General features: G+C 55.0%; 2 protein-coding genes across 2 annotated transcripts in view; both read left to right on the top strand.

Annotated features, from left to right (window-relative positions):
- The window catches only part of AKR1A1 (aldo-keto reductase family 1 member A1), a 357,612-nt gene that overhangs the window by 299,169 nt on the left and 46,033 nt on the right, over positions 1 to 12,410 (top strand). The window lies entirely within an intron of this gene.
- Positions 1,009 to 12,396, top strand: LOC125693287 (uncharacterized). Its single transcript, XM_048944999.1, has 5 exons — positions 1,009 to 1,115; positions 8,062 to 8,526; positions 8,971 to 9,282; positions 9,411 to 9,568; positions 10,283 to 12,396. Exons 1-5 carry the CDS (start codon positions 1,049 to 1,051, stop codon positions 10,325 to 10,327), a joined length of 1,047 nt encoding a protein of 348 aa, XP_048800956.1. The 5' UTR covers positions 1,009 to 1,048; the 3' UTR covers positions 10,328 to 12,396.

Below are 12,410 nucleotides of genomic sequence, written 5' to 3'. Positions count from 1 at the left end.
AAAACAGTACATCTTCTTTTGGTGGCAGTAAGTGGCCAGAAACAAATTTCTGAGGAAGAGAATGAGATCTTATGGGTACGGTCCCACAACCACTGCTCCCTTCCACCTGACCCTGATGGGGGCAGAGCTGCCGAGACTTCCAAGCTGGAGGATGGTGCAAAAGGAGCAAGCGCTCAGTGCACAAAGTCCCCATTTCCACCTTCCTCCTCTGTGCCATGGGATGGAAGGGACCCAGCCCGAGGCGGGCTCAGCCACAACTCCCATAGGCAGAGGGTTGTACAGGAGGAGCCTCAAACCAAGAGTGGTGGGGGCAGGTTGGAGCTCACGGCAGCTGCACACAGGGCACTGGGGCTGGAGAGGAAGCAGTGGGGCCAAGGGGATTGAACGGGGATTTTGGGGCCTTCCAGAGAATAGCACAGGCTGTAGGGGACTGGCCATGGGCAGTTTTGCAGTGGGGCTGCTTCTTCAGAAATGCCACCAGAGGAAGGAAGGGACAACCTGGTGGCCATCTGGGTTTGCTATCGGGCTGGGATTTCCTTCACCCAGCAAATATCTGGGGAAAGGCCTTCACAGTGCCTGGAAGGGTCTGCCCAGAGCCCAGGAGGGACACAAGGCCAGGGGTGCCTCCGGGAGCCCGAGCACCCTGAATACCCAGAGTAGGGATACGGGAGCACCCCGCTCCCAGCCTTGCCCACAGCTGAGGGCATCCCAAAGCAGCGCAGGGCTACAGCGGGATGCCACTTTGCATCACCCCCATCCCTCCGTGGGGTGGAAGCGTAGTTCTGGGTGCGCCAGAAGCGACGCGGGACCGGCTCGGGAGATGCTGACGGACCGCGCCGGGGGGTACCAGGACCGGGGATGCCCGGGGCAGGGAAGGACCGCACCGCGGGTGCCGGAGGCCGAGCGGGGACCGGACGGGCCGGGGGCGCTGGGAGTGGCGGCGGCTCCCGCCCCGCGCGTCCGTGCCCGGGGCCGCCCCCACGTGCCGCCCGCCCCGCCCCAGTCCCGCCCCGGTGCCGCCGGCGGAGGCAGCGCGGATCGGCCCAGCATGGAGGGGACGCGGCGCGCCCTGCTCCGCCTCGCCGCCGCCTGCTGCCTGCTCTGCGCCCTGCCAGGTACCGCGATGAGCCGGGAGGGGTGGGGGATCCCGCCGCTTTCGCGGCACCGGAGCTGGAGCAGCTCTTTAACCGGAGATGCGAACCGCGGGCCCCGAAAGTTGGGCAGAGCACCGCGCGCTGCGGGGATGCTGCGGGACAAAGCGGCGGGACAAAGCGGCAGCCCCGCGTCCCGGCGGCCGCTCCCGGGCCGGAGCTCCGCGGCTCCACGTGGGCCCGTGCCGGCGGCCACGCGGTGGGAGCGCGCCCCGAGCTGGGGGTGGGGGGCACCGCCGGCGGTCCCGGTAAGCGGGGCAGCGACAAAGCGTGGGGCTCGGCGGGAAGCGGGCGTGCTCCTCTTCTCGGCTGCCGGGAAAACAAGAAACAGAATAAAGCAAAGAGCTCCCAGCCAGCCCCCCTGGGGAACGGGGGGAGGGGGTCACAGCACGGCGAGGGCAGCGCTGGGGGCGAAGGCGTGAACCCAACTTTGTCTCTGGCAACCATCCGTGGGGCTGGGGCACGAACCCTTCGGTGCTGCCCGCGGGGCTGTGGCTCTGAGCCCCGGATGGCGTTTAGCGTGGGGCTAGGGTTGAGCGCGGGGAAGTGGCCCCAGACCCACCTGTTATGTGGGGAAGGCACATAACAGAAGGCTCCTGGCTGCCGGCAATGCGGCTGCAGTGCGTGGCTGCGGGGTTCCCAGCAGCTGAGAGCCGTTCTGCTCCACGCTCACCCCATCTCACGGCTCCGAGCACGTCGGGGTACCCAGGGAGCTGCCTTCAGGGGGCTCCTGAGAGCCCCTGGCTGCCGTATCCCAGACGCAGGGATTTGGCCGAACTAAATTTGTGCTCGACTCCTCCTGTGTTGCCTCGTGCTCAGTGCCCCAGTCCCGGCATCCCTTTGTGGCCCCAGGAAATGGCACCCGTACAGTTTGGCTCTCACAGCTCTTGGATCCGCTACCTCACCCCAGACCCAGTTGAGAGAGAAAAGATTTTGTGAAATAGGCGGCATGGGAGAGCTGCCACCAATAAAGAAAAGCCACATGGCGAAACACCAGAGAACCCCACCAGCTCAGCAGAGTTGGAAGGGGTCCCCCAGCACCTGGCCCCAAAGCCAAAACTGCCTGGAACTGGGCTCATCCCAGCCCCACAGATGTGTCTCTGCCCTGCGCCTGGTGCTGGTCCTCATTGGCCCTGCTCTATGTTTGCTGTGGGGCCAAACACCACTGCATCCCCCGCACTCTGCCCACCCCAGCTCTCAATGTAGCCTTTCTTCACTGCCTACGGAAATCCACTTCCTCCAGCACCATCAGTCTTAAAAATAAAATCCCAGGGTAATCTTGGGCTGGGTGCTGCACTGCCTCCCCTCTCCTCTACTGAGCAAGCAGAGGAGACAGCTCAGGGTAGGGAGCAACATCAGCATATGAACCCCATCTGCATGTCCACAGATCTAACAGTGGGTTTACCACTTTTTACTAGAGGGAGGGAAGTAGGCAGCCCCAGCCTGGCTGGCTCCAGCTCCCAGCACTGAGCCACAGCTTGGTCCTCAACCTGAGGTGGTGCTCCCCCCCCCCACCTCCACCAGGACACCAACAGCGCAGGGCTGCAGCACTCACCTCCCCTGGCCACATTCCTCCATGCCATGGGGAGAGAGGCAGAGCACAAAAGACAGACACAGTTGGTACCCATGGACAGGAAGGTCCTGGAGCAGGGCAGGATTCCTGGTGCCTAGGTTCCCCCAGCTCACGCCACACTGCCTGGGTTCCCTGCTGACATGGGGCTGCTGTTAAGGCAACTGGCTAATTAATTTTCTCCTAATGACATGAGTGCTTCCTCCCCTGCAGCTGTGGCTCCTGTGGTAATCATGGCCGGGGCTGGCTGATTCCAGATCTCCTCCTGCTGTGGTGGTTACTGGGGTTACACACAGACCTGGATGAGGCTCTGAGGATGTGTGCCCCCAAATGTCCAGGCAGTCTCTGGGCAGAGGTGTCTTCATCACAGCTCAGTCCTCAACTGAGGCACAAAGTGAACAGCATGGGAGCATTGGCACCTCCCTGCCAGGCAGGCTGGGGAAGTGGTAGCGGCCATGCAGACAGCCCAGGCTGCCCTGTCTGGGGAACCTGGGGTAAGCCCCCCTTTCTGAATGGGGGAGCAGAGGAGGAGCTCCATGCAGACCTGTAGCATGGCTTCACACCTTTCTCCCCATCCTGGCACGGTGCGTGCACCCCTGGGCTGCTGGGTCCTGCAGATGGCTGCTACCCCACATCCCAACACCTCCCAGCACCACCACCCGCCCCAGGCGTGTCTGTGCTGCTCTTTGGCTTCTCTTGGCATGAAGAGCCCATGCTTGGCATTCACAGCACTGTTTCCAGGGCTGCTCCTTTCTGCTCACAACTCCCTCTCTGCCACCCATCCCAAACGCAGCTCTACCAAACAAGATGGTGGCACTGACATTTTCCTGCCCCCCCTTCCCCTCCCCCCGTTTTGCTTTCCAGGGGCTCACACCTGAGGCCTGGCATCTGCACCACCCTGGGGAGGTGTCCCGCTGCCTGCCTGGGCAGGTTGGGTGCTGGGCTGTCCTTTGCCAGCGCTGCACTCGCTCAGCACCCCGTATCTAATCGGAGCCCCGTCCCGTGCTCAGCTCGAGGCCTCCTGCCCCGCTGTGCTGGAAGGAGCTCCTGGGTCAGGAGACCTTTCTATTCCTGTATCTTACCACAGCCCTTTGCAGCGTGCCTGGCCTGGCTGGTTCCCAGAGCCGTGCTGGGCACTTGACACCTATGCTTCAACTCCCCTGGTTCACTGCTCATACCTGGACCCCTAGCAACAGATAGAGCCTGTTCAGCCCCTGTCTGCCAGAATGGGCATGGAGACAATCCTGGCATCAGCCCTGGTAGGGAAAACGCTGCAGCCTGCCGCAAACACAGCCTTGTGGCATCCCACCTCCATTGAGGTCTCACAAGGTATCGACCAGGGAGGAGGATCCCAAAGCAGTTGGGAGTTTGCGTTATGGTGTCCCTGTCGCCCTACCTGAAAGGTAGACCTGCGCCTCTGCTGCTCAGGCCCTATAATTCTGGTCTCTGAGTTACAGTGTAAAGGTCAGGGCTGGCTGCTGTCTGATCAGCAGCTATTCCAGCTCTGCTTCTCAATGAAATGGAGAGCCTTGGGTTTAAATCCCACTGTCTGGCTTTGTTTGCATTTATACTTTAGCTCTCTTTCCTTGAAGAGGTTTTTTTAATTACCCTTGGTTGGTAACCATCAAAATATAATAACTGGCAACAAAAGATAATTTCTACACCTAATGGGGTACTTTGCTAAGGAAGAGGATGTAATTGCTGAGATGCAAGGTTACTTTTTAATCATTGCATTAATTTTGCATTTTGCTGTATTGTTTGTGAGTTGTTACACTTCAATGGGAACTGAATTCAGTTAGTGCACAAAAATAGCACTTGGGGAGGTGCAGCTGGATGTGCTCTGCGCAGGCAGCTGGTTGCAGGGAGTACAGGCGGTGATGTCCCGTGTGGGAGCCATTGCAGGCACCAGGGATCCCTGATCCTACAGCACCTTGCAAAATTGTGGGTGGATCCTTTCCCTTCTTTGTGCTCAGCTCTTCTGGGGGGCCCTGTGAGCCTCTTGCAGCAGTGGCTGCAGGCTGCACCCCACGCTCTGCTCTCTTCCAGCCCTTAGCCAGGCTGCCACTGCCTTCCCTTTTAGAGCATGTGGCTCTAGTGCCTCTCACCCTAGGCTTACTACAAAAGGGACTTTGGAAATGGTGGTGAATTGGGGTCAGATTTGTGTTGGCTCCTGGGAAGCCACTGTTTCTGGCTGAGATATGAAGGAGGGTGCAGAGGACACTGTACATCCACATACAGACCTTCTGTAGCCCCTTGCTTGGCCCCAGCCCTGCAGCCTGGGCAGGGAGAACACAGCAGGAACAGCCCTGTCTCCTGCAGAGCTGGCTTCCTTCACTCTGGCATATTTATACCACGTCTGCTCCAGAGCTGGTGGGAGCACAGGCTGATGTGTGGGGGTCCATCAGCAATGCCTGGAGCCTCCCCTGCCCCACAAGTGGGAGCGTATCCCTCTCTCATCCAATGCAGGGGCTTCTCAGACAGCCGCATCCCTTCTTCCCAAAGGCTGCTGACTTCCTTCCCCTCCTGTTTCCCAGACAGAGGTCACTGCAGTCAGAGATGTCTGCTGGGAGCCGCACACCCTCCTGCCCTGCCCCGGCGTGCTCTGAGATCCTTGCTTCCCAGCAAGTTGGCAGCTGGCCTGGCTCCTTCACTCGCACCATGGCTGTTGCTGCTTTGTTATGATCCAAGGGTGACCACTGTTGTGCCTTGGAAGGTGAAACATCCTCTCTGAGTCCTTTCCTTCCTTTCCTACCTGAGGCAGAGGGGCCTAGTTCCCTCCTGTCTGCAGGAGATGGAGAGGATGATGCCTCAGGCAGTGCAGCCACAGCCTCCCTGGCACCTGGTGCAGGAAGCAGAGCTGCTCCAGGAGGATGCCAGAGTGACGAGCTCCGACCTGCACCTCTGCAAGTAGCTGATAAATAGCTGAAGTCATCCATTGCTCAGCGATGGAGCAGCAGCATCTGGGCTGGAGGGTGTGATTTTCAGAGCTGCTGGGTACCAAAGAAACAGGGCTGGCTTCTGCCCCGCTGCTTTGCAGGGCTTGCACCAAACTGGGTGGGTGCGGGCTGCAGCTGGTGCCCACTGTCACTACAAAACGGTGGGAATCAAAGCAGCAGCAGAACGCATCCCAATGCGAACTGTGGAGAGGCATTTTTATTTTAAAGCTGAAGGAAAACCCATTGGTGCTTGTGCTCTTTAGCATCCAGAGCTGACACCAGAGCGCATAAAGGTGCTTCCCTGGTGCTCCACAAGGCCGGGCTGGTGGCTTTGGGTGTGCCCTCACTCCTGGGAGGGGGCACGCAGTGATGGTGATCTTTTGTCTGTCTGCCTCAGAGCGATTGGTGTTTACTCACTGTCCTTCATCTCTTTGTCCATCCTGTGTGTCTTGTCTCTTTCTCCATATTCTCACCATCACCTCCTAATGGCTGGAGGTTTTGTGTGAGCTCGGCCTCATTGCCGGCTCTCCTCTGTTTCCTGAGCTGGGATGGTGGGCTCAGTGACACGCTAATCAGGTGCCATCTACTGCAGTGCTCAAGGCACTTGAGTGAGTTCCCGTGCCCAACCTGTCCATACTTGCCAGTTTTAACATCTCTACCAGTGCTAGTGGAGTGAGGGGAGCTGCTTCTTTCCACAAACCTCCCTGCCCCACAGCACCTCCTGGCAGGGATGCTAGCTCCTCTGCAGGGCTCACTCTGTTTCCCTCTGGTTTTCTGTTCCTAGCCAAAAAAAGTGGCACAAGGATTTCAGTGCTGTTCAGCCCTTCGTGCCACACATCTTCTCCCAAATCTTCTCCCAGCGTTACCCCAGTTACAGCTTACCAGCCCATGGGAGGCAGCCCCAGCACAGGCCAGCTATTCAGAGCAGCACATCAGCAGGCTTGCTGCTGGCTGGGCACCTGGCCACCGCCTTTCCTGTTTATCCTGCAACAACAGCGTGGCTCTGTGTGCGTTGCTGCATAGGGGCAGGTAGCGGCATATTTACGGAGCACCCACCTCTGCCCAGCTCAGATCCTGGGCACTGCCCAGCATGGGCTCTGGAGCTGTGGGGTTGGCAGCACATTGCATGGCACGTCCTGGCCACAGCCAGCCAGGTCCTGGACACATTGAAGGGAGAAGTGCTAAACTTTTGGTCTTTAAGGGCTGAGCTGCTTGTGCTCTCATGGGACTGGGGCCCTGGGATAGGGAATCATGCCTCTGTCACTCAGCTCCGGGGTTTGGAATCCTGCAGCTGGTTGGGGTACTGCAAAGGGCTCTGGAGAGAGATGTATTGTGTCTTTTTTTAGGCCTCAGTAAGTGCTGGAGCTGGAGAAGAGCTCTGATAAGTGTGTCCATTCCAAAACTGAGTTTTTCATCAAAGCCTTTGTACCAGAGTGAGCTGCTTTGCCGATGGGTGAATGTTTCTTGGCTAAGGCACTCACCTCGGGTGCTTCTCCACTATGGACAGAACGGGCACAGAGATTGATTTTCTTCAGTACTTTTATTTTCTTCTGTGGTTAGCTGTCATGTCTCTGGGGCGTAGATAGAAACTTGGGATACATATATCAAAAATATTGACCATGCCATGTTTCCAAATGCTTGTGAGAGTCCAACCTGGTGTGGCAACATTTCTCTGTTTGTTTTTCTGTTTACACCCTACAAAAACCTAAATGGGATCCATGTCTGTCAATTGGCAGTGTGAGGGCTTTGTAGCTTCCCTCCTGTGTGCTGTCACACTGCTGAATGCATCCAAGGAGGGGGACCTGCTCACAGCCCTGCCTGCTCCAGTGGGAGGCGGAGTGGCTCTCCATTCCTCCAGTCACACTTGATGGTGATGATGTGCTCATAAATAGCTCATGAAGGCAGCTGCCAAAGTATACCACCAGCTTCTGTACAGCTCGGCTCACATTAGTTACAATTCCTCTGGCCAGGGCAGATAATGATTTAGCTTAGGTGGTAAGGGGAAATTATTTTCTCAGAGGACGGTGAGGCCCTGGCACAGCTGCCCAGAGAGCTGTGGGTGCCCCATCCCTGGAGGTGCCCAAGGCCAGGTTGGATGGGGCCTGGGCAGCCTGAGTTGGTGGGAGCACCCAGCCCATGGTAGAGGTTGGGTCTGAGGTGGCTTTAAGGTCCCTTCCAACCCAACCATGCTGTGGTTCTATGATAGAGAAGGAGGAGGCTCCCCATAGCAGGTCCCTGCCAAGATAGCAGAGAAGTTATTTGAACTTTTCCCCCAGGTGTGAACTTGTGCTGGGTTTGGAGTCAGCAGGTTGGGTAGATTCAGCTCCTGGCCTGTCTTGCTGTTTCATCTCCCAGTGTGGGATTTCTGAAACATTTCTCAGCACTTCAAAACTCTCTTCTGTAGGAGAGGGACAGAAGACAACAGAGACTGCGGTGCTGTCACCTCTTCTTAACACCGTGCCAACCTCTCATCAGCTCAGGGAAGCCTCTGACCTCAGCCCAGACACTACTGCTGTTCCAGAGACAAGTTTGGAGATAAACGTGACTGCTGCAGCACTCAATGCCACTGGAGTTCACTCTACAGAGGTGGAGGATGTCTTCATCTCTGCCACCCCTGTGGTTGGCACCAAGACAGAGAGACTGCAGGCTTCCACGGCTGCCAGCCCCACAGGCATCACAGTCATACAACGTGAGCACCACAACATGAGCTTGTCAGCTAACAGCACTGAAATCCCCTCCCCTGCCTCAACAGTGAGTACTCTGGAAAAAAACCCGTCTGACCACGAAGTCACAGAGCCCTTCAGTGCAACTGAAGAAATGGATGATGCCAGCAGTGCCACCCCAACACCTCCTCCGAACAGCGTGCCCGGTGAGGTTCTGCCTTTCATGACTGCACAACCTGGGGTCTTTGGGTGCTGAATGGCTCTGCACCCACAAACTCTTGTGGGAATCAGAGATGGGGGGAAGTAGAAATATCCCTTTCAGTGGGACTGAGCTGCAGAGGTGCTCTTAGTTCAGCATCCTCCCTGCAAATCCCGTTAGTCGTGGCATTAATTCTCTTGCCTGCTTGCTTAGACATTGATTCATATGTGCAGGCCACATATGAAAAATAAGTGGGCTTTTTAGCACCTACAGTGTGTCTCAGCTGTGCCTGTGCTATAGTACTCTTGCTAGCCAAAGTGTTGTCAGTAAGCTGCTATTCTTATAGTCCCCCAAAGTCTTCTTTACAACCTTGCTTCCATCTTATCCAGTCCTACAGCACAATGCACTTGCACTTTATCCTTTTAAATAATTGTTTGTCCCTATTCTGCAGCAACAATCAACAGATCTCAGCTAGAGCCGACTGATGGGCAGACCACCATGCCCACAGCAGCAAGAGCTGAAACCAGGCCAGGAACGAGCCCTGCAGTGGCCACAGAGGTGGAGCCCTCTGCTCCCATTTCCACTGTAGGGAGCACATCCCCTGCCAGCACCTCCAGTACTGTTATGATGAGACTTCCTGTGAGCAGCTCTCCTGCTGCCAGCACAGCCGCCATCCCAACCAGCACATCTCCAGTGGGGCAGCAATTGGAGCCCATGCATGAGAAAGCTTCTGTGTTGGATGTTGGTGATGATGAAAATCCAGGTAAATGCTCTGCACTTGTCCCTGCTCTCGCAAAACACTGCGAAGGGTTGGGGGTACCTCAAATTTCCTCTTAGTTGTACTGAGCAGAACAACTGTGAAGACTGTCACCTGGCCCCATTCCTTTGCAGAGCTCCCGAGTTCTCCTGCAGTGAGGGCTGACCCCTTGGTAATCGCAGTGATCTCTGTCTTCGTTGTCATGGTGGGCATCCTGGGCTTGGTGGGCTTCCTGAGATACCGCCAGCACAACAGCCGCATGGAGTTCCGACGCCTGCAGGACCTGCCCATGGTGAGCGATGCCTCAGCACTGCCTTGCTCCTGGTTTTCAGCTGCCTGGCAATTCTCTTTCTACTGAATTGGCCATGTTTGGGGTATTTGTAGAAGAAGGATGCCAGTCACAAATCCTGCTCCCTCTTAGGTCTCTCTCCATCCATCCAGGGTTTGCATTGAGATGGCAAGTCTCATGGATGGCCACTGAAGCTCTCTGCCTTCCCCTCATTCTACAAGGGACACTAAGAGGTTAAAGAGAGAGAAAGAGGGGAGTGCCATCCAAATTTTCCCTCAAACACCACCTTGCTAATCTGTTCTCTTGGATTCCAATGTATTTGCTTTGTGACTGTGACAAAGCAAATTTAATGCTCTGTTCCAGGGGAGGTTGTCTGTCTGTCTGTCTGTCTGCATTTGACCCTTCGGTGATATAAAAAGATACGAAGGGCGCAGAGGTGGGGAGGCAGCAACCTGCAGAGGTGCACTGACGCCCTCCTGCAGCTAACTGCAAGCATGTGGATGTTGTCACAACCTGAGTGGTGTTCTCCACAGCCACGCACACAACTCTTCTCTCCAAAACACACAGCAGGACAGGAGAGCGAGTGTCCAAAGATGCACTGCAAAGGAGTGATGTTGATGGTTGGGCAAACGGTCACGCTGCGACAGAGGGGATGGTGAGGCTGGGGCTGTACATTATGCAGGCGTCCCATTAAAACATACTCTTTTCTGCTTCTAGGATGACATGATGGAGGACACCCCCCTCTCACTCTACAGCTACTAGGCAGCCAGGCTGCCTCTGCTTGGTGGGCTGAACTTCCCAGAGGAGAAAGCCTTGAGGCCTTGGTCCCAGACAATCTGCTGACAAATGAGGGGGCTCTGACTTGCACACAACTGAAAGATTGTTTTCAGACGGCTTTTGGTTTTTAGATATTTTAAATAGTTCAGTTTTGAAATTTTTATGCTGGAAATCAGAGCCCAGGTCTGGCTTATTCCTCCGGGCTCTTCTAGAAAAGATATCCCAAAGAGGTGCCTCCTCCTTTTAGCATGGTGACCAGTTAGCAAAGACAACCCTTACCGTCGTTCTGCATGGAGCTCTTCTGTCCATCTTGACAGCTGCTGCTTTCAGAGGGGATGGACGAGTGAGCCATGCAAAAGCTGTTACACTGGTGGAGTCAGCACAGGAGACTGCTGTTTGCTGAGGGAGCCAAGGATGTGGAGATTTGTTCTCTTATGCTCCCTCTTGTTCTCTTGGTTGGTTTTTTTTAAGTTCTGTTTTTTTTTCCCTTGCACTTTTTTGTTGTTATTGTTTCTGTTTCAGCTTTAGTCCTGGGCTTGGCACTGCCTATCCTGAAACACCTCCCGGGATGATGACAGACTGCCCTGCTTCCTTCCTACACGTACACCTTTCCTCATTAAGGGAAAACAGTTATGTGACTACTCAAGAAGTACTGCTTAGAAATTGCTGGAAGGACACTGGCATGATTTTAGCTCAACAGGGCTTGTCAGAACTCACTCAATTGCCAACCAGACACACTAACTTAGTCTCACCACAATTAGAAAACTGGGTCTGCCATACTTGCTGCTTTCAGTGTAAGCTATTGCCCAGGCTTTAAAAATGCTTTAGTCCACATTTCTGTTGGGATTTACACATCTTTCTTCAGATACCTCCCATTTTGCTGCTGGGATCTGGTTTCTGAAAGCTGTTATATAAAACTAATACTGCACTGTCCCTCCTCCCAGCACAAGGTCAAAGCTCCTTTGTAACGTTTGCCTTTGAGCCAGTTAGTGTCCTGTTCTGAGGACAGAACCTGGTTGTAGTGCCTTCCTCCCTTCCCTTTCTAGGTGTTAGACTGATTAGATTCTGCACTTTTGCCTCAAAATATCACTGGTGTAAACTGCAAGGCTTTAAGGTCCTGCAAGGAAACCCACAGACCAGATCCTCTGAGTGCAAGTCTGAGGGTTTTCAGGTGCCCTTCCTTCAGACAGACCGGTCAGTGCGTGGCATGGAAGTCCTCATGTCATGAATACTGACTCCTGTTTTCTAATTCACATTTGATTGCGGGTAAAGAGAGGCATGTGCCTTCTCAAGAGCACTGGGTTTCTGACTCAGTTGCTCCCGCAGGACACAGCAAAGGCTAGAAATTACATACAGTTATCTCCCACACTGCTCCTAGAAGCCTCTGTTTCTCCTTCTTCAGTAGCAGTGCTCACAGAGCCCACAGACAATGCATAATAAGACTCACTACCAAAAGTATCTCTCTTTTTTCCAGTGCTGTTACTATTCTTTTTAGCGGGGAAAGGGGAAATTCCCCTTGAAATGATTTACAAAGCCCAAAGATGGAGCAGAAGTGGTCAAATGGATGAACCAAGTAAGGCAGCAGTTCCTCCTTGCAAAGGGCTGACAAGTGGCTGCCATGCAGTTCGGGTTCAGCTGTTGGCTTTGGCCTTGCGTCTGTTTATTGTAAGGGTGCCCAGTACAAGAGGGAAGGACGGTTGGTTCTCTCCTCCTATTGCATGAAAACTGAAGGGCAATTGTCACAACTCCAAAGCTTTTGTATCAAGCATTGTCTGCACAGAGCAATCTCCTTAGCTACAGGCTTGTTCCCCCGCCGCAGGGCAGGGTGCTGCTGGTTTTTTGGCACAAAGGGAGGCAAGTTCATGGTGGAAAAAAAAAACTCCATCCTGGCTGGAACTGGTGTAGGCTGGCAGAGCTTGAAAACCATCTCTGGACCAAACAAAAAGGGCAGGGGCTGGCTGTTCTGGGTTCCCATTTGCTGTCCAGGGAAAAGGGGTGAGGGAGGAAACTCGCCCGACACCAAAGTGCAACTCTCTTTGTAAGATATGTTAATAGTGGATTTTTTTTT

This window comes from Lagopus muta, chromosome 5 (genome assembly GCF_023343835.1).
Source record: "Lagopus muta isolate bLagMut1 chromosome 5, bLagMut1 primary, whole genome shotgun sequence".
Taxonomy (NCBI): domain Eukaryota; kingdom Metazoa; phylum Chordata; class Aves; order Galliformes; family Phasianidae; genus Lagopus; species Lagopus muta.
Note: the sequence above shows the minus strand (reverse complement) of the source record. Positions and strands in the feature narration are given on the sequence as shown.